Source organism: Heterodontus francisci, chromosome 6, assembly GCF_036365525.1.
Source record: "Heterodontus francisci isolate sHetFra1 chromosome 6, sHetFra1.hap1, whole genome shotgun sequence".
In the NCBI taxonomy this organism is placed as follows: Eukaryota; Metazoa; Chordata; class Chondrichthyes; order Heterodontiformes; family Heterodontidae; genus Heterodontus; species Heterodontus francisci.
Window position 1 is genome coordinate 79,801,943 of NC_090376.1, and position 23,182 is coordinate 79,825,124.

General features: G+C 42.5%; 1 protein-coding gene across 2 annotated transcripts in view; it reads left to right on the forward strand.

Moving 5' to 3' along the window:
* Positions 1-2,373: 2,373 nt before the first annotated feature.
* Positions 2,374-23,182, forward strand: part of hikeshi (heat shock protein nuclear import factor hikeshi) — a 30,949-nt gene continuing 10,140 nt past the window's right edge. Inside the window, exons 1-3 of one of the 2 annotated variants that reach the window (XR_010975214.1) lie at positions 2,374-2,569; positions 10,128-10,365; positions 13,632-13,783. Coding sequence is in view for 1 of the 2 variants with exons in the window: in XM_068033964.1 (XP_067890065.1) it covers positions 2,540-2,569; positions 10,128-10,365; positions 13,632-13,783 (420 nt within the window). In the remaining variant the exon portion in view is untranslated. The remainder of the gene's footprint in view (positions 2,570-10,127; positions 10,366-13,631; positions 13,784-23,182) is intronic. The other variant, XM_068033964.1, reaches the window with a different exon arrangement.

Below are 23,182 nucleotides of genomic sequence, written 5' to 3' on the forward strand. Positions count from 1 at the left end.
TCAATAAGGTGGTTAAGATGGCACATGGAATCCTTTCCTTTATTCGCCGAGGTATAGAATACAAGAGCAGGGAGGTTATGCTGGAACTGTATAACTCATTGGTAAGGCCACAACTTGAGTACTGTGTGCAGTTCTGGTCAGCTCATTACAGAAAGGATGTAATTGCACTAGGGAGGGTACAGAGGAGATTTACGAGAATGTTGCCAGGACTGGAAAAATGCAGCTTGAGAAAAGATTGGATAGACTGGGGTTGTTCTCCTTGGAACAGAGAAGGCTGAGGGGAGATCGGACTGAAATGTTCAAAATTTTGAGGGGCCTGGATAGAGTGGAGGGTCTATTCACCTTAGCAGAGAAGTCAGTGACGAGGGGGCATAGATTTAGTGATTGGTAGAAAAATTAGCGGGGAGCTAAGGAAAAATTTTTTCACCCAGAGGGTGGTGATGCCTGAAAGAGTAATTGAGGCAGAGACCCTCAACTCATTCAAAAGGAGTCTGGATATGTACCTTAAGTGCCGTAAGCTACAGGGTTACGGACCAAATGCTGGAAGGTGGGATTAGAATAGGTGGATCGTTTTTCAGCCGGCACAGACATGATGGGCCAAGTGGCCTCTTTCTGTGCCTTAAACTTTCTAAGATTTCTATGATTCTAGATGTTTACAGTGATTTTCATCAACTCAGCAATACAAATCTCACGTTTCAAGCGAAGATCCCTCTTCTCGTCCCTCCCTCTCCGGTTTTGAACTTTATAGTAAAGAGCGGCCAGTAAAGAGAGCTCAATGTTATATATGGAAATAGGATATCAACTTCCAGCGATCACACATGTGCAGTTAAATGCAGAAATCAGGAAGTTGCTGTTCAAGGTGCCCTGCTCCTCCAGAAATGGCATGATAAATGGTATCGCACCATTCCAATACAATGAATGGCATGAAATTGCTCTACTTACCTCAGAGATACAGATTAAAAGTTAGGGCTTGTCCATTCCAGTTAAGTACCCTTTTATTGGCGTGATAAGTCTTAATTATTTTTGCCACAAAAACTCTCGACATTGAAAATTAACTTTTACAAGAGTGGAGTTTCTTTTCTTCAGATTTTAATTGCTCTTGGAGAGTAACATTTTTTTACTCTTTTATCTTTCTTTCTTAATTCAATCTTTCTTCCATCTCTTTATTTCACTTTCTGTACCTGATTTGACAATGAATTCAATATTCTAATAGGAACTTTCCGGTTTGGACTTGGTGCTGCTCATTAACTATTCATTCATCTGATTGGTTAAGGAGATACTTAGGTGCTTGCCCTGTTCACATAGATGCTGAACCTTTTGGATGGTTGGCTGAAAGAACCTCCAATACAAAAGCCCATAGTAAGTCTGTGAGGCAGTGCAAGCATGATGAATGGCTGGCACTGTTTATTTGTTGCTGACTGCAAAATCCAACCTATTGTAAGAAGAAGCTGCCCATCAATGCCTGCGAGTCTCGATCTGGAAAGTAGCAGCCCAATGTTCTCCGAATGCCCTTGGTGCTCAGGGCTCTAGAGATTTTAATTTGGCTACGTATACGAGAACATATGAATGACTGAAATAGGTAAGGATGAAACAGGCAGAAATAGAATCATGAAAAACTGGCAAAGCAGACCAAGTTCCAGCAACCTGGCAGGAGAGTACGGCATGTTGAAACAAGGGCGCAGATTTTGCAGTCAACCGCAAAGCCACGGCACTTGCGCTAAAAAGCGCTTGGACCAAGTGTCATAACCTACAGGACCCTGGACCAAAAGCTGCAGCCTGACATTAGGATTGAGAATAAAAACAAGAAATGCTGGAACCACTCAGCAGGTCTGGCAGCATCTGTGAAAAGAGGAGCAGAGTTCTTTTCACAGATGCTGCCAGACCTGCTGAGTGGTTCCAGCATTTCTTGTTTTTATTAGGATTGAGAACTCTTTTCAGAGGTCAGGCCACGCAGGCGCAGTTGGAAACAAGCTACCCATGTCAACGGTTCTACATGCATTACCATGACCGTTAAAACCAAAAACTTCATGTTTACGATCGCAGCAGAGGAAACTTTCCAAAACAACATGCATCGAGCCTATACTTAATTTAAGGAGAGTATTTTTTAGTAATATTTATGGATGACAACACGTTTTGCTGGCGAACCAGTAACAAAATCAACTTTCACCAGGAGTGGATCTTCAATGAAATAAACAGCAATGGATTAAAGTTGATGGGAAGTAACTGGAGCGTACGTTCATCAGATAATCGGTACAAATGTACTAAATGTAAGAAAAAAAAATGGTCAGAGCCACTCTTCGCAGAAATCTGAACCGTTCGGTCGATATAATTTCCAAGCGCACTGAGGACAGCGAACCGTTTCCGGGTGAAAGGTCGCTGGGCGGTTCCTGTGGTGGCGGCGTATTGTGGGTTCGAGAAGCTTCTGCCCTTGTTGGTGAGCGGCGGTGCTCAGTGGAGTGGAACGGAGGCAACAGTGACATGTCAGAGATTGGCGAGAGCTGGGCTCTGATCAGAGAGGGGCGGTGCATTTGGTGAAACAATGTTCGGATGCCTGGTTGCGGGTCGATTGGTAAGTTTGTTTTGATTCAATACTTGTGTACGTTACGTGCAGAATTGGGATTTAATTATTTCTTTTAAACAAATTTTGTGGGTGCTGAAAGCGACGTAATATTTTTTGGGGTCTGTGAGAAGTTACATTATTGGAAGCGGGGATGAATAAAAGCTGTGTTTTGGAAAAAAACACGATCAATTCGCTTCAGTAAAAACGAAAATGCTACAAATACACAGCCGATCTGGAAGTTGACCTGCCTACTGAGCATTTCTGCAAATTTACTTCAGATTTCCAGCATCCCCAGTAGTTTGCTTTTGTAATTTACTTAAATTTTGTTTTACTCTGACGTTTGGGGAAATGCTTAAATTCGGCTGGGGCGTGCTTATTTTTCGCTTCTAAATTACTTGTAGATTTAAAGTAAGGAACTATTATTTAAAAATAAGAAACGGTTCTTTAAATAAATGGTTGTTTTAACAAAGCATTTGTTGTGTAGAGTCTCTTCTAGCTCCTATCTTTGCACTCTCAAGCCAAAGTGCTGTAGATTTGAATGTATCTGGCTTTGCTATCCATGGGCAGATCTGACTGTCACATCAAGCAGTACTGGGCCTGAATCTGCTCTGCCAAAACCACCCAGTCTGACAGAATCATCCTCGACTGCAAAGATAACACCTGGCTTCCTTTCTCCAATACAAACGTTCTCATAAACCCCTCTCCCGTTTCTCCTTCATCCTCTTCAACAACAAGTGCAAGGGTCTCACGGACGTTTTTGTTACTAAGAGAGCATCAGCTGCCTCTGTTGCAGCCACACTTTCTCTTAGCTGTGCTAGCCCTTTCCTTAGCTTTTTTCCTATTCTCACACTGAGCTTGTCTTGTCTATGAGCTTCATCTCAATTGAAAAACAACAGCTTGCATTTATAATAGTGTCCTCAACAAAGTAAATGTTCCAAAGTGCTTCTCATGAGCATTATTAAACAAAATTTAATGCTGAGGCACATAGAGAAATGTTTGAACAAGCTTTCTGTCACCTGTCCTAAGGGAGAGGTTTTAAGAAGCGTCTTAAAGGTAGAGAGACAGAGAGGTTTGGGGAGGAAATTCCAGTGCCTAGGTGCCGGGCATCTGAAACACAGCTGCCAATGGTGGAGTGATTAAAATTAGAGATACACAAAAGGCCAGTGTTGGAGCACGGCAATCTTGGTGACTTTTAGGGCCAAGTTTTGCTATGGAGGCATTTGAAAATGAGGATGAGTGTTTTAAAATCGAGGCATTGCCAGACCAGGACCCGATGTAGGTCAGTGAGCATGGGGTGATGGGTGGGCAAGACATGGTGTGGGTTCGGATACGGGCAGCAGAATTTTGGCTGAGTTCATGTTCATGAAGGGTGGAAGATGGGAGGCAGGCCAGGAGAGCTGTGGAACAGTCAAGTCTAGAGGTAACAAAGGTATGTATGAGGGTTTCAGCAACTGGTGAGCTGAGGGAGAGATGGAGACAGGCGATGTTAGAGGTGGAAGGAAGCGGAATGGATATGTGGTTGGAAGCTCATCTCCGGGCTAAATAGGACGCCAAGATTGCGATTGGTGTGGTTCAGCCTCAGACCAGAAAGAGACATGGAGTCCATGGCCTGGGAACTGAATTTGTGAAACTGATTGTGACAGTGGTGCACCATCCCTTCTCGTCTTTCTTGATCTCTCTGCAACTTTTTACATAGTTAGCCTCACCATCCTCCTCTAACTCCTGTCTTCTGTTGTCCAGCTGATTGGAACTGCTCTCAATGGGTTCCACTCTTCCCTATCCAACCATAGCCAGAACATCTCTAGCAGTGGCATCTCTTCCTGCCTCTGCATGTTACCTCTGGAGTCCTTTTAAGGTTCTATTCTTGGGCTCCCTACTATTCTTCATCTACACATTGTCCTTCGGTGACATTATCTGAAGACATGGCGACTGGTTCAACATATATGGTGACAACACCCAGCTGTGCTGCCACTGTCTGTTATCAAACTGCTTCTATGACATCCAATCCTGTGTGAACCATTTTTCTTTCAGTTGAACAATTGGGAAAATTGAAGACATCTTTGGTACCTGTGACAAACTCTATACCCTTGCTGCTGATTCTATTCCCTCCCCTGCCATTGTCTTGCGTTGAAGCTGACAGTTTGTAACATCGGTGCCCTTTTTGACCCTGAGCTGAGCAACGGACCCCATACTGTCACCATCACAATGACCACTTACTTTCACCTCTGTTCTTGACTCAACCCTTCTACTGAAACCCTAATCTATGCCTTTGCCATCTCCAGACTTGACTAACCCACTGCTGTGCTGCCAGGTCTTCCATTCTCCACCCTCCATAAACTCCAGCTCATCCAAAGCTCTGCTGCTCATATCTTAAACCATCACCCCTGTGCTTGCTGGCCTACATTCACTCCTGGTTCCCTACAATTTAAAATTCGCACTTTCTTGTTCAAATCCCTTTGTGCACTATCTATGTAATCTCTTCCAGCCCTACAACCTGCCAAGAACTCTGTGTTCCTCTATCTTCGGCCATTTGTGCATCCCCAATTTCCTTTGCCCACCACTGGCAGCTGTGCCTTCAGCCATAAGCTCTGGAATTCCCTCCCCACCCTTTCTGCCTCTCCACCTCTCTCTCCCTCTTTCATTAAGATGCTCCTTAAAATCTACCTCTTTTGACAAAGATTTTACTCCGACTACCCTTCTTTGACCTGTTTCAATTTTTTGTTTGATTATGCTTCTGTGAAGTGCCTATGGATTTTTTTCTGTTAAAGGTGCTATATGAATGCAAATTGTTGTATAATATGAAGTGCAGGCTGCATTGCTGTCAGGTTTTTAAAATCTGATTTTTCATTTTTTTAATCTCCTGGATTTACAGCTTTCTTGCCTGAAAATTAGCAGATGTATTAACGTATATGATTTTTAAAAATTCCTAAAATAAGTTTACTGAGTTTCATAACATTTAGTTCAGTGTATTACTCTTAGTTAAGCAAATCGAAATTGCAGTGTAATCTGTAATGTTTTCTCTCCTCTCAAATACACCTTGAATAACTATAGGAAAATAAGACCGTAATAACTGCTGGACATGAAAATTTGTTTTCATTTTCACAAGATAGAGATTTTTAAAAAAAACTAAAGAACTCTACCAATCTCTCAAATTAACACCTAGGTGTTGAACAACTACAACTTGCATTTATATAGCACCTTTAACATTACAAAACAACCCCATTCATTTTACTAGGGTGGAGGCAGGGATTGCCTTGTTCTGAAGCATATCGTCCTCACTTATCTATTCCAAGCCACTTGAGATAAAGGCCAACATTCCATTTAGCCATTTTGATTACTTTTTCCAGATGCACACGAACGTTTGGTTCTTTGTGCGTAGACACCTAAATGCCTTTGCTCCACAACAGTTTATGGTCACCATTAAGAAAATATTCCAATTTGTCTTTCTTGCATCCACAGTAGACAACTTCACACTTTGCCACGTCAAACTCCATCTGGCACAGTTTTGCCTACTTAATCTTTCTGTCCTTTGTAACTTCCTACTCCCATCTGTTGAACTTGCTGTGCCTCCTAAGTTTGTGTCATGTGCAAATTCGGATAGACAGTTCTTTATTCCTTTATCCAAATCATTGATATATATGGTGCAAACTGTGGCCCCAGTACAGATATCTGGGCAATACCACTTATCTCATACTGCCCTTTATCCCTACTTTCTGTTTCCTATATCCCAGCTGATTTCTGACCCATATCACAAGGTCACCTTCAATTCCGTGCACTTTTATTGTGTCTTCTGGAAATCCCTAGAGACAACACTGATGCACTCTTAGTGGTTTCAGAGGGCATAAGGTGGTTAAATCTTACTCTAGTCACTTTGAAGTTGCTTAGGATTATATAGGTTTAAAAAAAAATGCACAATCAGCTGCTAACATCTGTAGGATTTTTTTTCCCATTTTATAGATGTGTTGTCTTTGGATTGGAATGCTATAATAACTGATTTCTGGGCTAATGGCAGTTTTGGTGGGAGGTGGGAAGTGGTGTCCCACAGGGATTGGTGCTGGGACTACTGTTTATCATTTACATAAATGATTTGAACTTGGGAATTGGAAGTAATACAATATCAAAATGTTGCAGATGACACCAAATTGTGGGGTGTTGGGGAGGTGGGTGGGGTGATGTATAGTTAATACTGAGGAAGACTGTGACAAAATACAAGGCAAATTTAACAAAATTGATGAAATAGTGTGCAAGTAGGAAATTAAATATATCTAAGTGCAAGGTGGTGCATTTTCGTAGCAGGAATAAGGAGGTACCCAGTCCTTGGAAAATAAGAGTTTAAATGAGATAGAGCAGAAAAGGGATCTAGAGGTACAGATTGTCATGGTCCTGTAGTTTTTTTTTGGATTATGCGGTTTGCCTTTAAGGCTTGCAAAGGATCATTATTGCTTTAAGAACCAGCAAGCCTCAGAAGTTATAGGAAGGTGCATTTTCGTTGCCTGAGAAACAGTCATTTGGAGACTGTGATTGAAAGGGTGCATTCTCGTTACTGTAGATATAGCCACTGGGAGTGAGTCTCATGCGATACATTAGTTACAATTCAGTTTTGAACTGGTTGTTAGTTGAAGACAGTTTGTTCTAACAGACAGAGACATACAGACACAGCTGGTGTTGGCACCTGAGGAAAGAGCTCTCAACCATTTAAACTGAAGGAATAGGATTTTAGTCTGTTTAATTATTATTATCTCTCAGAATTTAAAAAAAAAGTCAAGCCAAAACAGAGATCGCTGGTAATTTAAATTGAAGAAAGGGAAGTTAGACTGTGATAATCTTTTATCCCTCAAAAACTCTAAAGTCAGATTGATTCTGTTGAAAGTGTTTGCAAGTCGTTAATTGTTGAAATTCGCTGGAGAAGGAAAGCAACATTTTGTGAGGACTTCAAGCAACATTGGACTGTAAATTTGCAAGGACTCTTTTTTTTCTCCCTATTTTAATTGTTTATATCTTCATAGTGTTTAAGAATTTAGTTCTTCTAATTAAAGAGCTAATTTGTTGATTTAAGGACACCTGGTTTGGTTAGCCTCATTTGGGGGTTAATAGATGGTACAATTTAGCTGGGTCTTTAATTTGTAAAGTTTTAAATATGTTAGCCAATCTGTGGAGCGACGGGATTGAATTAACAGTGTGTTGGTCCCACCACAATCAGAATCGTATATTTTGATTGGGGGCTTTGACAGGAGTGGTCGGTCGTAACAAGATTCATACTACATTAAAAGTAGCCACGCAGGTTAACTCAGCCTAATAAATGCAAACAAAGCACTGGGGCTCATTTCTGGAGGAATAGAATTCAAAACAGAAGTTGTGTTAAACTTTATTTAAAACCTTGGTTAGACCACACTTGCTATTATGCTCAGTTCTGGTCTCCATATTTCAGAAAGGATACAGGATGTAGGAGAAGGTGCAAAATAGATTTTGGTTGATACCAGAACCCAGTGTTTATAACTACCATAAAGAACAGCTAGAGCTATAGGCTGCTAGAGGTCTTTAAACTTAGAAAGAGGTTCGATAGAGAAGATGTAGAGATGCTTCCATTTGTGGTGGAGTTCAAAACTAGGGGCCATCAATATAAGATAGTCACCAATAAATCCAATAAGGAATTCAGGAGAAACTTCTTTATTTGCAGAGTAGTTGGAATGTGGAACTTGCTACCGCATGGAGTGGTTGAGACGGATAGCATAGATGCATTAAAGGGGAAGATGGATAAGTACATGGGGGACGGAGGCAAAGAAGGATGTATTGATGGGAGGGGACTGGTGTGGACCATAACACAAGAAATAGGAGCAGAAGTAGACCATATGGCCCATCAAGCCTGCTCTGCCATTCAGTACAATCATGGCTGATATTGGGCTTCAGTTCCACATTCCTGCTCCCCATATCCCTTGATTCCCTGCGAGACCAAAAATCTATCTATCCGAGCCTTAAATGTATTCAATGATGGAGCATCTACAACCCTCTGGTTAAGAGCATTCCAAAGTCTCTCAACCCTTTGAGTGAAATAATTTCTCTTCTCAGTCCTCCGTGATTGACTCCTTATAGTGAGACTATGCTCCCATGTTGTAGATTCCCTGACTAGTGGGAGCAATCTCTCAGCTTCTACCCTATCAAGCCCTTTCAGAATCTTGTATGTCTCAATTAGATTGCCTCTCATTCTTCTAAACTCGAGAGAATATAGGTCGAATTTACTCAGCCTCTCATCATAGGACAACCCCCTCATCCTAGGGACCAATCTAGTAAATCTTTGCTGCACTGCCTCCAGCGCAAGTATAACTTTTCTTAAATGTGGAGACCAAAACTGCACCCAGTATTCCAGGTGCAGTCTCACCAAAGCCCTGTATAATTTTAGTAAGACTTTGTTGCTGTATTCCAATCCCCTTGCAATAAAGGTCAACATGCTATTTGCCTTCCTAATAGCCTGCTGCACCTGCATGTTAACTTTGTGCATCCCTTGCACGAGTACCTGCAAGTGTCTCTGAATATCAACACTTACCAGTTTCACATCTTTTTTTAAAAAATCCTGCTTTTCTATTATATGACCAAAGTGAACAACTTCACACTTCCCTACATTATACTCCATTTGCCATCTTGTTGCCCATTCTATATCGCTTTACATCCTTCCTGCAGCTTACCTTTCCACTGAGCTTTGTATCATCAGCAAACTTGGATACATTACTCTGTCTCTTCATCCAAGTCATTAATGTAGAGTGTAAATAGTTGAGGCCCCAGCACTGATCCTTGTGGCACCCCATTATTCACTGCCTGCCAACTTGAAAATGTCCCATTTATGCTCACTCTCTGCTTCCTGTCTGTTAACCAATCCTCTATCCATGCTAATATATTACCCCAACCCCATGAGCCCTTATCCTGCCTATTAATCTTTTATGTGGCACTTTATCGAATGCCTTTTGAAAACCCAGGTATACTACATCTACTGGTACCCCTTTATCTACCCTACTAGTTACATCCTCAAAAACCTCTAAGAAATTTGTCAAACAGGATCTCCCTTTAGTAAAGCCATGCTGACTTGTTCTAATCATACTATGCTTTTCCAATTGCAATGTTAAGATTCCTTAATAGTTTCCAGCATCTTCCCAACTAATGATGTTAGGCTAACTGGCCTGTAGTTCTGGCATAGACCTGTTGGGCTGAATGGCCTGTTTCTGTGGTATAAATACTGTGTAATACAACATTACTGGGACAGTACTGTATTGGCTTGCTTACTGTCATCTAGAGGCACGTTTTTTTTTAAGACAAGGAAAGAGATAGCCCAAATTTAGTGTGTTTGTGCAAACCTTGTGAAAATAGGAAATTGCTATTAGTTGATCTCCCATGGCTTTGCTTTTGGACAAAATGGAAAAGAAAATTCATATCTCTTTTTTTGTAATTATTTGTGTCTCCCCATCTTTTTTAATGCAATCTCTCTCTACTGCTGCTGTTGTGAAAATGTTGGAATATACCTTGGACTTCTGTTTCTTGTATTCTGTGTCCACTAATGATGTTTTTCTCCCTTGCCCAGGTGCAGACAGATGCACAACAAATTGCAGAGGGGAAATTTGTATTTAACCTTCCTGATTATGAGAATGTCAATCACGTGGTGGTCTTTATGCTGGGGACAACACCATTCCCTGTAGGAGCAGGAGGATCTGTGTATTTCTCCTATCCGGACAAGAGTGGAGTGCCAGTATGGCAGTTGCTGGGATTCATAACTAATGAAAAACCTAGTGCAATCTTCAAAATATCGCGTTTAAAGGCAGGCAAGTAAAAGGTGGCCTTTCAATGTGATGACTCTTTTATTAACAGAAATAGAAAAAAACATACACCTATATTGACATTTTCAGTACATCCAAAAGTGCTTTATAGCCAATTAATTTCTTTCGAAATGTAGTACTATTATGTAGGTGAATGTAGCAGCCCTTTTGCACACAAGGTCCCATAAATAGCAATGAGATCATGACCAATTGATCTGTTCTGGCGCTGTAAGTTAAGGGATAAATATTGGCCTGGATACAAGTGAACTTCCCTGCTCTTTTTAAAATAGTGTCATGGGATCTTTTATGTCTATCTGAACAGACTTAATATCTCATCCAAAAGGTATCAGCATTTCCTTAGCACTGCCCTGAAAAGTCAGCCTTGATTATGTGCTCAAGTTATGGAGTGGGACTTGAACCCACAACCTTTTGATTCAGAGGCAAGAATGCAATCACTGAGCTCAGCAAAACTGAATTGCGTTATCTAAAGTTCACTACTTAAAAATCTATTGCTTTTCCAAGTTTGGAAGAATCAGATAAACTAGGTCTGATTGGGCAACTGTGATTGAAAATATGATAATTAAAAGGATGAATTTCCTCTTCCAGTGGGAGATGGACATTCTGATCAGAAGCCACCAAACTGGCCCATTTCGGTTTCATAAAAGTATATTTTACTCTAGTTAACAGTTGCAAAGAAGCTAGAATGAAAAGATTCCATTTCATCTAAAAATTGGATCTCCAAGGGAATAGTTTGATGGTACACCTGGGTTTAGATTTTTGTTCAACTGCCTTAAAAATCCTATTCCCTTTCAGATGATTTGAGGGCTCATTTGAGAAGCCACACTGCATAGGCTGTTTGCTTGGAGGAGCAAATGCATGTTACATTGACTACAATTTCTTATTATCCAAAATAAATAAATAGGCAAACATTTATCCCTCAACCTACAGCACCAGGGCAGATCAGTTGGTCATGATCTCATTGCTATTTCTGGGATCTTGTTCTATGTAAAGGGTATTCAAGACTCATGATGCTGTGACACAGTGCAACAGTTTTATAATCTCTTATTACTTGTTAATAGAATGACATACCTCTGGATATCTGCTTCTTAACTGGCATAAAAGGTGAGCATCCTGAATTGCCAAGATTACTGAGATTCATCTCCACCCGAGATGTCCTCTGGACTGTCTTCAGAAAAGTTCATAATTGTTTCCTAGATCTCTATGCCAAATGAAAAGTAAAACTTATTAAATTCTGTTGTTTATATCTTTCAGCACATTTTTCGTCTGGGCCTTTTAAATTTATATCTTATCTCCATATTCAGCCAATGTGTTCATGCTTGCTTGTTTGCCTTCCTTCCTGCCTCTCAAAAAAGATAATAGGGTGCAGCACCATGTGATTTTCCTCAACAAGCCATTCATGCCCTATCAAATTCAAAGGTCACTTTACCAGATATTTAGGCATATTTGTTATGAAAGCACTTGAAAGAGCTGTCCATTTAAAAATGCTGGACATATACTTCTAAATCTGGCAGGTTAGGTAGCAGTGGCTAGTAAATTATTTATCTATCTCCTTTTATATCCCTCAATCGATTCCTGGTCTCACTTTGGTTATTGGGATTATTTGGCTCTCGTTTGACCTTATTGCCTTCCCTATGAATATTTAAGTCATTTATTTGTTCTCTGAATGTGGATGACACTGGCAGGGCCATATTTATTGCCTATCCCTTGTATTTTGGTGGTGATGGTGGGCCTTCTTGAACCACTGCAGTCCTTTTGATAGTGTTAGATAGGAAATTCCAGTATTTTGACTTACCAATGAGGAAAAAATGTCAATTTATGTGTCCAAGTCAGGATGGTATACAACTTGGAGGTGATTATGCATCCAGAACCTTGCTGCTTTTGTCTTTATTGGTGGTAGAGATCATGATGGAGGAGCTGCCAAAGTAACCTTGGTGAGTTGATACATGCATCTTGTAGATTGCACAAACAGCAGCCACATTCAAGTGAACTGCTCTGTCTTGAATGGTGTCTAGCTTCTTGACTAGTTGCTAATCATTGTAATCACCATCCAAGCGAGTGGCGAGCATTCTATTACATTTCTGGCTTGAGTCTTGTAGGTGGTGGAGAGACTGAGGAGTCAGAAGGTGAGCCACTTGTCGCAGAGTACTTGCTCTTATAGAGCCAAGGTGTTAATATGGTTGGCCTAGTTGAGGGGAGGTAGTTGCCTGATAGGGTTCTATTTCCAAATACAATCTTTTTTTCATCTCTCTGTCACCCGTGGCCCCCCCCCCCCCCCTACCCTGGACCCTGAGATGCATTGTAGCACCCTACCCCCAGTTGAGCTCTGTTAGCACAGATTTGGAACCTTCTGGATCTGTATGATTTATTTATGGTGTCTTTACTAACTGGACCACCAAGAATTATACTGTGCATTAGTTCACTTTACCATAAAAGTAAAATTATTTTATTGAACTTTTGACTTTCTCCATAAAGAATGTACAGTGTAATTGATAGTGGAATAGCTAACATTAGAACTCTTCCTCCAATAATCTGCCAATTCAAATGCATAATCTTATTCCTTCCTGTTAAGCATCCAGTGCTGGTATGGAATACGTAGATGGACTGTAGTACATGTTGCTGTACACTTGCATACTAAAAATACTTGCCAAGCAGCTTGTGGTACCTTGATTGCTCACTTGTATCTCTTACTGGACCTCACCTTGATGCCATCATAACATTCCTTAAGGTTCAAAATTTGATGTGTTTACTGAAGCAAGTAAAATTTAAGGTTCTGTATAAGTTTGATTCATACAAAGGTATGAACCATTGTTAGAAATCAGTAAGATTGTGATCTTGTGATGTGAAGATTTTTTTAAATAATGGGTTAAATTAAATGTTTCTGTATGTTAGCAAATTTGCCTGGAATGGAGAGAATTCAACTGTGGCACTGACTAGTACATAAATATGCTTTTACAAATAATTTCCCCCAATAAGGCTCTGTTGCTTGGGCTATTCAGTTTTTTTTCTCTATAGCTTAAAAATCAAAGATCAAATGTCTTCTGTATCTTTTTAAACAAATTGACACCATTAGTGCAATTTTTGCAAAGGTCGTTTAAAAGTAATGTAGTAATGTGTTTTTTCATTTCAGCTTTAAGCTGCTTCATTGTGTTAGAGTTCTGCTTCAATGCTTTACAATGTAAACTCTTCCAAAGAAATGTATTGATCTGGATTGATAAAATTACCTAATAGCAGGAATGTATATCTCCTTGCAGAAGAAGGTGGCCAGCATCCTTTTGGAATGATGAATATTGTACAAACTCCATCTGTTGCCCAAATTGGAATCTCTGTGGAACCTATGGAATTATTGACGCAGCAAACTCCAGTAGCAAGTGCAGCTGTATCAACACTTGATTCATTTACGCAGGTAAGTACGATAACTAAAGTATTCAGACTACATCATATTAGGCTTAAAAAATAACATTTGAATGTTTTTTATAAATCATTCCATAATGTGCAGATACATTTGCAAAAATCAGATCAGGGTTTCTCCTGCCTGGAATATCAGAAGGGTTCTGGTTGGTTGCTGGTTATATTGCTATGTAACTTGTATCCCAGGATGTTGCCTCTGTTATATAATTAAATGAGATTGCTGTATAGTATGGTTAAAGCTACAAACCATTACATTAACGCATTACATTTGTAAGCTGTAGCCTCACATTTGCCATTTAAGTATTAACATCTTAATCTGTTGCCTTCTGGCAGGGCAGTATATTTAAAATGTGAGAAAATTGCTTATTGTAGAGCTGCTGTCAGTTACAATAAAGAGATATTCAGAGGGCTGAACAGATTTGTTATGCACCATTTTTAGGGTATTGTCATCATCATTGAAGTGATGGCCTGTGAACTACTGAAGATATATCTAGTTACGACCAAGGTGGGAGTAATGCACTGTTAATTTAATCTCACTACTGCACAGGTCATAGCATATTGGTAGTTTCCCACCTACCGGAAAAATAGCGAAATTAAACACTCTATTTGTCCCCCAGAATAAAGCACAGCAAACCAGGTTTCTTTAAACAATAACAAAATTAACTATTTGTTAAGAAACTAAGTCTCGAGCAATAATGAGATAACTCTATATATGTGAAAGAATTCCTTTCAAACTTCTTATTCTTCTTAACCCTCATGCGCGCACACACACATACATGGAAAAAAAAAGTTAACCAGTTTCAAAAGGCTTTTCTCTTTACAACTGTTTCTTAGGAATAATAAAATAACAGGGTTGTAACGTTCTGGTAGTACATTTCCGGGCTGGTGAGGTATCCCAGAGTCGAATAGTCAGATGCCACTCGCAATCTCTCCAAGCGAGGTTAATGAACAGTCTCTGGGTAGGTGTTCAAGGCAATTCGTCTGCAGCAGGCATCACACATATCTTTCAGCAAAGGGTGTAGCAACAGGTCTGTTTGTTTAGAAGTAGCAGTCTAGCAATAGAAGCTTTCTAGAGCTTTCAGGATCTCCCAAAACATAAGAGGCAACAGGAATCACTCCTGAGGCAGGGATTTTTCAGAGACTGGAGGCAATAGGAGTCTGTACCTTTTAAAAAAAATGTAGGGCTTCCTCTCAGCAAAGGAGCCTTTCTCCACAGAGAGCAGCAACTCCTCTTTTCCTGGGTCTTTTCTTTCCAGGCAAACCACAGCCACACCTCAAATTTAGGAATTCTTTTTTCAAGAGAGGCAAATCTTTTTAGAGAGTAGGTTTTTTTTTTCTCTGGTCGTTTTTTTTATTCATTCAAGGGATCTGGGCATTGCTGGCTAGGCCAACATTTATTGCCCATCCCTAATTGCCCTTGAGAAGGTGGTGATGAGCTGCCTTCTTGAACCGCTGCAGTCCACATGGGTAAGTACACCCACAGTGCTATTAGGAAGGGAGTTCCAGGATTTTGACCCAGCGACAGTGAAGGAATGGCGGTACAGTTCCAAGTCAGGATGGTGTATGGCTTGGAGGGGAACTTGCAGGTGTTGGTATTCCCCATACATCTGCTGCTCTTGTCCTTGGAGGTGGTAGAGGTCACGGGTTTGGAAGGTGCTGTTTAAGGAGCCTTGGTGCGTTGCTGCAGTACATCTTATAGATGGTACACATTGCTGCCACTGTGTGTCGGTGGTGGAGGGAGTGAATGTTTGTGGATGGGGTGCCAGTCAAGTGGGCTGCTTTGTCCTGGATTCTGTCAAGCTTCTTGATTGTTGGAGCTGTACCCATCCAGGCAAGTGAAGAGTATTCCATCACACTCCTGACTTGTGCCTTGTAGATGGTGGACAGGCTTTGGGGAGTCGGGAGGTGAGTTACTCACTGCAGGATTCCTAGCTTCTGACCTGCTCTTGTAGCCACGGTATTTATATGGATAATCCAGTTCAGTTTCTGGTCAATGGTAGCCCCCAGGATGTTGTTCATGGGAGATTCAGCGATGGTAATGCCATTGAATTCCAGGGAGATGGTTAGATCCTCTCTTGTTGGAGATGGTCATTGCCTGGCACTTGTGTGGCACGAATGTTACTTGCCGCTTTATCAGCCCAAGCCTGGATATTGTCCAGGTCTTGCTGCATTTCTACACTAACTGTTTCAGTATTTGAGGAGTCGTGAATGGTGCTAAACATTGTGCAAACATCAGCGAACATCCCCACTTCTGACCTTGTGATGGAGGGACTGTCATTGATGAAGCAGCTGAAGATGGTTGGGCCTAGGACACTGCCCTGAGGAAGTCCTGCAGTGATGTCATGGAGCTCAGGTGATTGACCTCCAACAACCACAACCATCTTCCTGTGTGCTTGGTGCAACTCCAACCAACAGCGCATTTACCCCCTGATTCCCATTGACTCCAGTTTTGCTAGGCCTCCTTGAGGCCATACTCTGATCAAATGCTGCCTTGATGTCAAGGGCAGTCACTCTTGCCTCGCCTCTGGAGTTCAGCTCTTTTGTCCATGTTTGAACCAAGACTGTAATGAGTCTCCCTGGCAGAACCCAAACTGAGCGTCAGTGAGCAGGTTGTTGTTGAGCAAGTGTCGCTTGATAGCACTGTTGATGACACCTTGCATCACTTCACTGATTGACAGTTGACTGGGGTGATAATTGGCTGGGTTGGATTTGTCCTGCTTTGTGTACAGGACATACCTGGGCAATTTTCCACTTTGCCAGGTAGATGACATTGTTGTAGCTGTACTGGAACAGCTTGGCTAGGGGCACAGGTCTTCAGTACTATTGCTGGAATGTCATCAGGGTCCATAGCCTTTGCAGTATCCAAGGCCTTTCTTGATATCACACAGAGTGAATGGGATTGGCTGAAGACTGGCATCTGTGATGCTGGGGACCTCAGGAGGAGGCCGAGATGGATCATCCACTTGGCACTTCTGGCTGAAGATGGAGGCAAATGCTTCAGTCTTCTCTTTTGCTGGGTTCCCACATCATTGAGGATGGGGATATTTGTGGAGCCACCTCCTCCAGTTAGTTGTTTAATTGTCCACCACCATTCATGACTGGATGTGGCAGGACTGCAGAGCTTAGATCTGATCCATTGGTTGTGGGATCACTTAGCTGTCTATCGCATGCTACTTATGCTGTTTTGCATGCAAGTAGTCCTGGGATGTAGCGTCACCAGGTTGACACCTCATTTTGAGGTATGCCTGTTACTGCTACTGGTATGCCCTTCTGCACTCTTCTTTGAACCAGGGTTGGTCTCCTGGCTAGATGGTAATGGTAGAGTGGGGAATATGCTGGGCCACGAGGTTACAGATTGTGGTTGAGTACAATTCTGCTGCTGCTGATGGCCCACAGCTCCTCATGGATGCCCAGTTTTGCGTTGTTTTGAAATCTATCCCATTTAGCACCACACAACACTACGGAGGGTATCCTCAATGTGAAGATGAGACTTCGTGTCTACGAGGTCTGTGCGGTGGTCACTCCTATTAATAGTGTCATGGACAGATGCATCTGCGGCAGGCAGATTGGTGAGGACGAAGTCAAGTATGTTTTTCCCTCTTGTTGGTTTCCTCACCACCTGCCACATACCCAGTCTAGCAGCTATGTCCTTAAGGGCTTGGTCAGTAGTGATGGACATTGAAGTCCCCCACCCAGAGTACATTCTGTGCCCTTGCCACCCTCCATGCTTCCTCCGAGTGGTGTTCAACATGGAGGAGTACCGATTCATCGGTAAGGGCGGGGGGAGGGGTGAGGGTGCTAGGTGGTAATCAGCAGGAGGTTTCCTTGCCCATGGTAGGGCTGATGCATGAGTCTTCATGGGGTCCGGAGTCAATGCTGAGGACTCCCAGGGCAATTCCCTCCTGACTGCACACCACTGTGCTGCCACCTCTGCTGGGTTTGTCCTGCCGGTGGGACAGGACATAGCCGGGTATGGTGATTACAGTGTCTGGGACATTGTAAGGTATGATTCTGTGAGCATAGCTATGTCAGGCTGTTGCTTGACTAGCCTGTGGGACAATTCTCCCAACTTTAGCACAAGCCCCCAGATGTTCGTAAGGAGGCCTTTGCAGAGTAGACAGGGCTGGGTTTGGCGTTGTTTCTGGTGCCTAGGTCAATGCCGGGTAGTCCATCTGGTTTCATTCCTTATTGTCTTTGTAGCGGTTTGATATAACTGAGTGGCTTGCTAGGGCTTTGCAGAGGACATTTAAGGGTCAACCACATTGCTGTGGGCAGACCAGGTAAGGACAACAGATTTCCTTCCCTAAAGGACATTAGTGTGCTGAAGGAGGGCACTATGGAGGACTCGAGCAGTGAGGCAATATGGGCAGAACTCAGAAATAGGAAGGGTGCGGTAACAATGTTGGGGCTGTACTACAGGCCTCCCAACAGCGAGCGTGAGATAGAGGTACAAATATGTAAACAGATTATGGAAAGATGTAGGAGCAACATGGTGGTGGTGATAGGAGATTTTAATTTTCCCAACATTGACTGGGATTCACTTAGTGTTAGAGGTCTAGATGGAGCAGAATTTGGAAGGAGCATCCAGGAGGGTTTTCTAGAGCAGTATGTAAATAGTCCAACTCGGGAAGGGGCCATACTGGACCTGGTGTTGGGGAATGAGCCCGGCCAGGTGGTTGAAGTTTCAGTAGGGGACTACTTTGGGAATAGTGATCACAATTCCGTAAGTTTTAGAATACTCATGGACAAAGACGAGAGTGGTCCTAAAGGAAGAGTGCTAAATTGGGGGAAGGCCAACTATACCAAAATTCGGCAGGAGCTGGGGAATGTAGATTGGGAGCAGCTGTTTGAAGGTAAATCCACATTTGATATGTGGGAGGCTTTTAAAGAGAGGTTGATTAGCGTGCAGGAGAGACATGTTCCTGTGAAAATGAGGGATAGAAATGGCAAGATTAGGGAACCATGGATGACAGGTGAAATTGTGAGACTAGCAAAGAGGAAAAAGGAAGCATACGTAAGGTCTAGGAGGCTGAAGAAAGACGAAGCTTTGAAAGAATATCGGGAATGTAGGACCAATCTGAAACGAGGAATCAAGAGGGCTAAAAGGGGTCATGAAATATCTTTAGCAAACAGGGCTAAGGAAAATCCCAAAGCCTTTTATTCATATATAAGGAGCAAGAGGGTAACTATAGAAAGGATTGGCCCACTCAAGGACAAAGGAGGAAAGTTATGCGTGGAGTCAGAGAAAATGGGTGAGATTTTAAATGAGTACTTTGCATCAGTATTCACCGAGGAGAGGGACATGACGGATGTTGAGGTTCGGGACAGATGTTTGATTACTCTAGGTCAAGTTGGCATAAGGAGGGAGGAAGTGTTGGGTATTCTAAAAGGCATTAAGGTGGACAAGTCCCCAGGTCTGGATAGGATCTATCCCAGGTTACTGTGGGAAGCGAGAGAGGAAATAGCTGGGGCCTTAACAGATATCTTTGCAGCATCCTTAAACACGGGTGAGGTCCCGGAGGACTGGAGAATTGCTAATGTTGTCCCCTTGTTTAGAAGGGTAGCAGGGAAAATCCTGGTAATTATAGACCGGTGAGCCTGACGTCAGTGGTAGGGAAGCTGCTGGAGAAGATACTGAGGGATAGGATCTATTCCCATTTGGAAGAAAATGAGCTTATCAGTGATAGGCAACATGGTTTTGTGCAGGGAAGGTCATGTCTTACCAAGTTAATAGAATTCTTTGAGGAAGTGACAAAGATGATTGATGAGGGAAGGGCTGTAGATGTCATATACATGGACTTCAGTAAGGCGTTTGATAAGGTTCCCCATGGTAGGCTGATGGAGAAAGTGAAGTCGCATGGGGTCCAGGGTGTACTAGCTGGATGGATAAAGAGCTGGCTGGGCAACAGGAGACAGAGTAGTAGTGGAAGGGAGTTTCTCAAAATGGAGACGTGTGACCAGTGGTGTTCCACAGGGATCTGTGCTGGGACCACTGTTGTTTGTGATATACATAAATGATTTGGAGGAAAGTATAGGTGGTCTGATTAGCAAGTTTGCAGACGACACTAAGATTGGTGGAGTAGCAGATAGTGAAGGGGACTGTCAGAGAATACAGCAGAATATAGATAGATTGGAGAGTTGGGCAGAGAAATGGCAGATGGAGTTCAATCAGGGCAAATGCGAGGTGATGCATTTTGGAAGATCCAATTCAAGAGTGGACTATACAGTAAATGGAAAAGTCCTGGGGAAAATTGATGTACAGAGAGATTTGGGTGTTCAGGTCCATTGTTCCCTGAAGGTGGCAACGCAGGTCAATAGAGTGGTCAAGAAGGCATACGGCATGCTTTCCTTCATCGGACGGGGTATTGAGTGCAAGAGTTGGCAGGTCATGTTACAGTTGTATAAGACTTTGGTTCGGCCACATTTGGAATACTGCGTGCAGTTCTGGTCGCCACATTACCAAAAGGATGTGGATGCTTTGGAGAGGGTGCAGAGGAGGTTCACCAGGATGTTGCCTGGTATGGAGGGCGCTAGCTATGAAGAGAGGTTGAGTAGATTAGGATTATTTTCATTAGAAAGACGGAGGTTGAGGGGGGACCTGATTGAGGTGTACAAAATCATGAGAGGTATAGACAGGTTGGATAGCAAGAAGCTTTTTACCAGAGTGGGGGATTCAATTACAAGGGGTCACGAGTTCAAAGTGAGAGGGGAAAAGTTTAGGGGGGATATGCGTGGAAAGTTCTTTACGCAGAGGGTGGTGGGTGCCTGGAATGTGTTGCCAGCGGAGGTGGTAGACGCGGGCACAATAGCGTCTTTTAAGATGTATCTGGACAGATACATGAATGGGCAGGAAGCAAAGAGATACAGACCCTTAGAAAATAGGCGACATGTTTAGCTAGAGGATCTGGATCGGCGCAGGCTTGGAGGGCCGAAGGGCCTGTTCCTGTGCTGTAATTTTCTTTGTTCTTAGTGAACCAGATGGGATTTTACGACAATCGACAATTGTTTCACGGCCATCATTAGACTAGTTTTTAATTCCAGGTTTATCAATTGAATTCAAGTTCCACCTTCTGCCATGGTGGGATTCGAACTCTTGTCCCCAGGGTCTCTGGGTTACTAGTCTAGTGACAATACCACTATGCCACTGCCTCCTGCGAACATCAGTCTCAGCCAGCTTACTGCTAGCTGCTTCCAGCCCCCTGGTCCTTTAACTCCAGCAACCCATAATCAAGTCACGTGACAGTCATAAATCACCTTGTCATTTCACTATTGAGCTGCTTGGAACAGGTCTCTTGCAGTTTGTCCCACTCAGTTCACAATTCCAAGTTTCAGCATTCAATGTTCACAGAAAATCCTTTTTCTCAGTCTTTAAAAGCACACAAATTTTTTGGCTTTCAATTTAAATAAAAAAAGGTCTTTTCAATCTGTAAAAGCCTCGACAGCTATTAACTCAATAAGTGCTTTTCATTCAAGGGATATGGGTGTCCCTGGCAAGGTGACAGTTAAGTATCTCTAATAGTACAAATGCAGGTAATAAATAGAAGACAGTATGACTTTATAAAGAATTTAGAAGGAAGCTGTATGTACGCAGTTATGCAGCTAGAGTAAAATGTAGTTATAACTGTTAATCAGCCTTAGGGCTGAAGAAAAATTGTGCAGCCCAGCCCTTGTGGTCAGATCACAGATTGCTAGGTTCTGACTCATCAAGGTATTTCTTTGCATTTAAGCCCATTCTTCTGAAGTTAACCTCAGCTGGTTGTAGAGAATGAACAGACTCTGAATAACGTAAATATGGATCTAGCTGATGGGTATAGTTTTCCGTAGATGTGGTATCCAATATAGGATGAAAGCCATTTGGAAGTTAAATCTTCTCAGGCTTATCATTGTCATTTTTGCTTCATGACCTGATTGATTGAAGTACATTCCAATTTACAGAGCTAAGACTTCAATAAAAAAGTTACACACCAGTTGATTTGTGATTCAGCCTAATGACCACATATTGGGCTGCATTTTAAGGAGCCCTCAACGTCGGGATCTGTGGCCGTGTGGGCCTGAAGATGGTTCCGGATGAGGCCAGCCACGGACCTCGACGCTGGCAGGGGCCGGCCCGATCATCCTGGCAGAAGTATGGCAGACTCCCTGCTGCTGGCCAACGGGGCCACAATTTGAATATTTAAATCAATTAAAATAATTAATTTAAATAAACTTCCATCACCTCCCGACGTCCTGCTGCGATCGTCGGCCCGGCGGCCGGTACACCCGGGCCTTCGGATCCCCTCTGGGGAATGAGGTGCAACATTGGTGGGGGGAGGTAAGTTTATCAATGCAGGGAGCAACAGGGTCAAATTAACGTCAAGGGTATAGGCGATGGTGGGAAGGATTGTAGTTTAAAGTATGTGCAGTTTGGGGAGGTCAGATGGTAAAGGTAAGTGTTATTGGGGGGGGTGGGGGAAGGGCAAATAATTAATTATTGTGGGAGGTGGGAGAGAGGCAAAAGAAATGTACTTGAGTCTATCTTTATTTAAATAAGCCTGTAGGGCTAACAGCTCTTTAAAAATAGCGTCAGTGCCTGTGCACAGGCAGCTGTCATCATTGCTGGGGACGGACAACCCGCCCCCTCCATGTGATCAGTTGGGGGGCTGGGCGGCCCGTCCTGTCTATTTAAATGAGCCGCCGCACTTGGAATCTCAGTGGCTCTTTGGCATGCAGCCCGTGTGGGCAGACCGCCATTTTTGAAGTTCGTCACCAAGATCCAGCCCATTGTGAAGAAATAACATTATCATGTGTTGGGTGTTTCTCCATAACTTCAGATTTCCACTGTTTTCAACTTGGTTTCTAGGTCAGTATTTTTCTTTCTGCATTGGCTAGTGCAAGAGATTTTTTTTTTCTATCCATAATTGGAACCCTTGCAAAAACACGATGTAGCATAGAATCTAATTCTTCCCTGCGTCACACAGTTTATATCGCTTAAAGAAAATTGCGTCAAACTTATAAAAGATTACGGCCCAGAGAGTGGGGCATTTCACAGCATGTCCTGTTAGTTAGACTTGTTCCTGCACCTTTCAGATTAAAAATGTTCTGCCTACAAAGTTGCTGGATGTGTGAGCTGATAACGAGGGCAACAGGGCATCTGGAACCTTGGTGAACGATGGGACCAACAGTGTATCTATCTCCTTAACTGATGAGATTTAAAAGTACAGAAAGAAACAGAGGAAGGCTGAGAAGAAGGGTGAATTAGTATGGGTGGATTCAATGTCAAATCAGGTACAGAAAGAGGAATAAAAGAGAGGAAATAAAGATTGGATTAAGAGAGAGGAAAAAGGAAAAAAGTAAAATTTGATGTTTGAAAAGTCTCCAACTACAAATTGCTACATGTAGGAATGAGACTCCATAC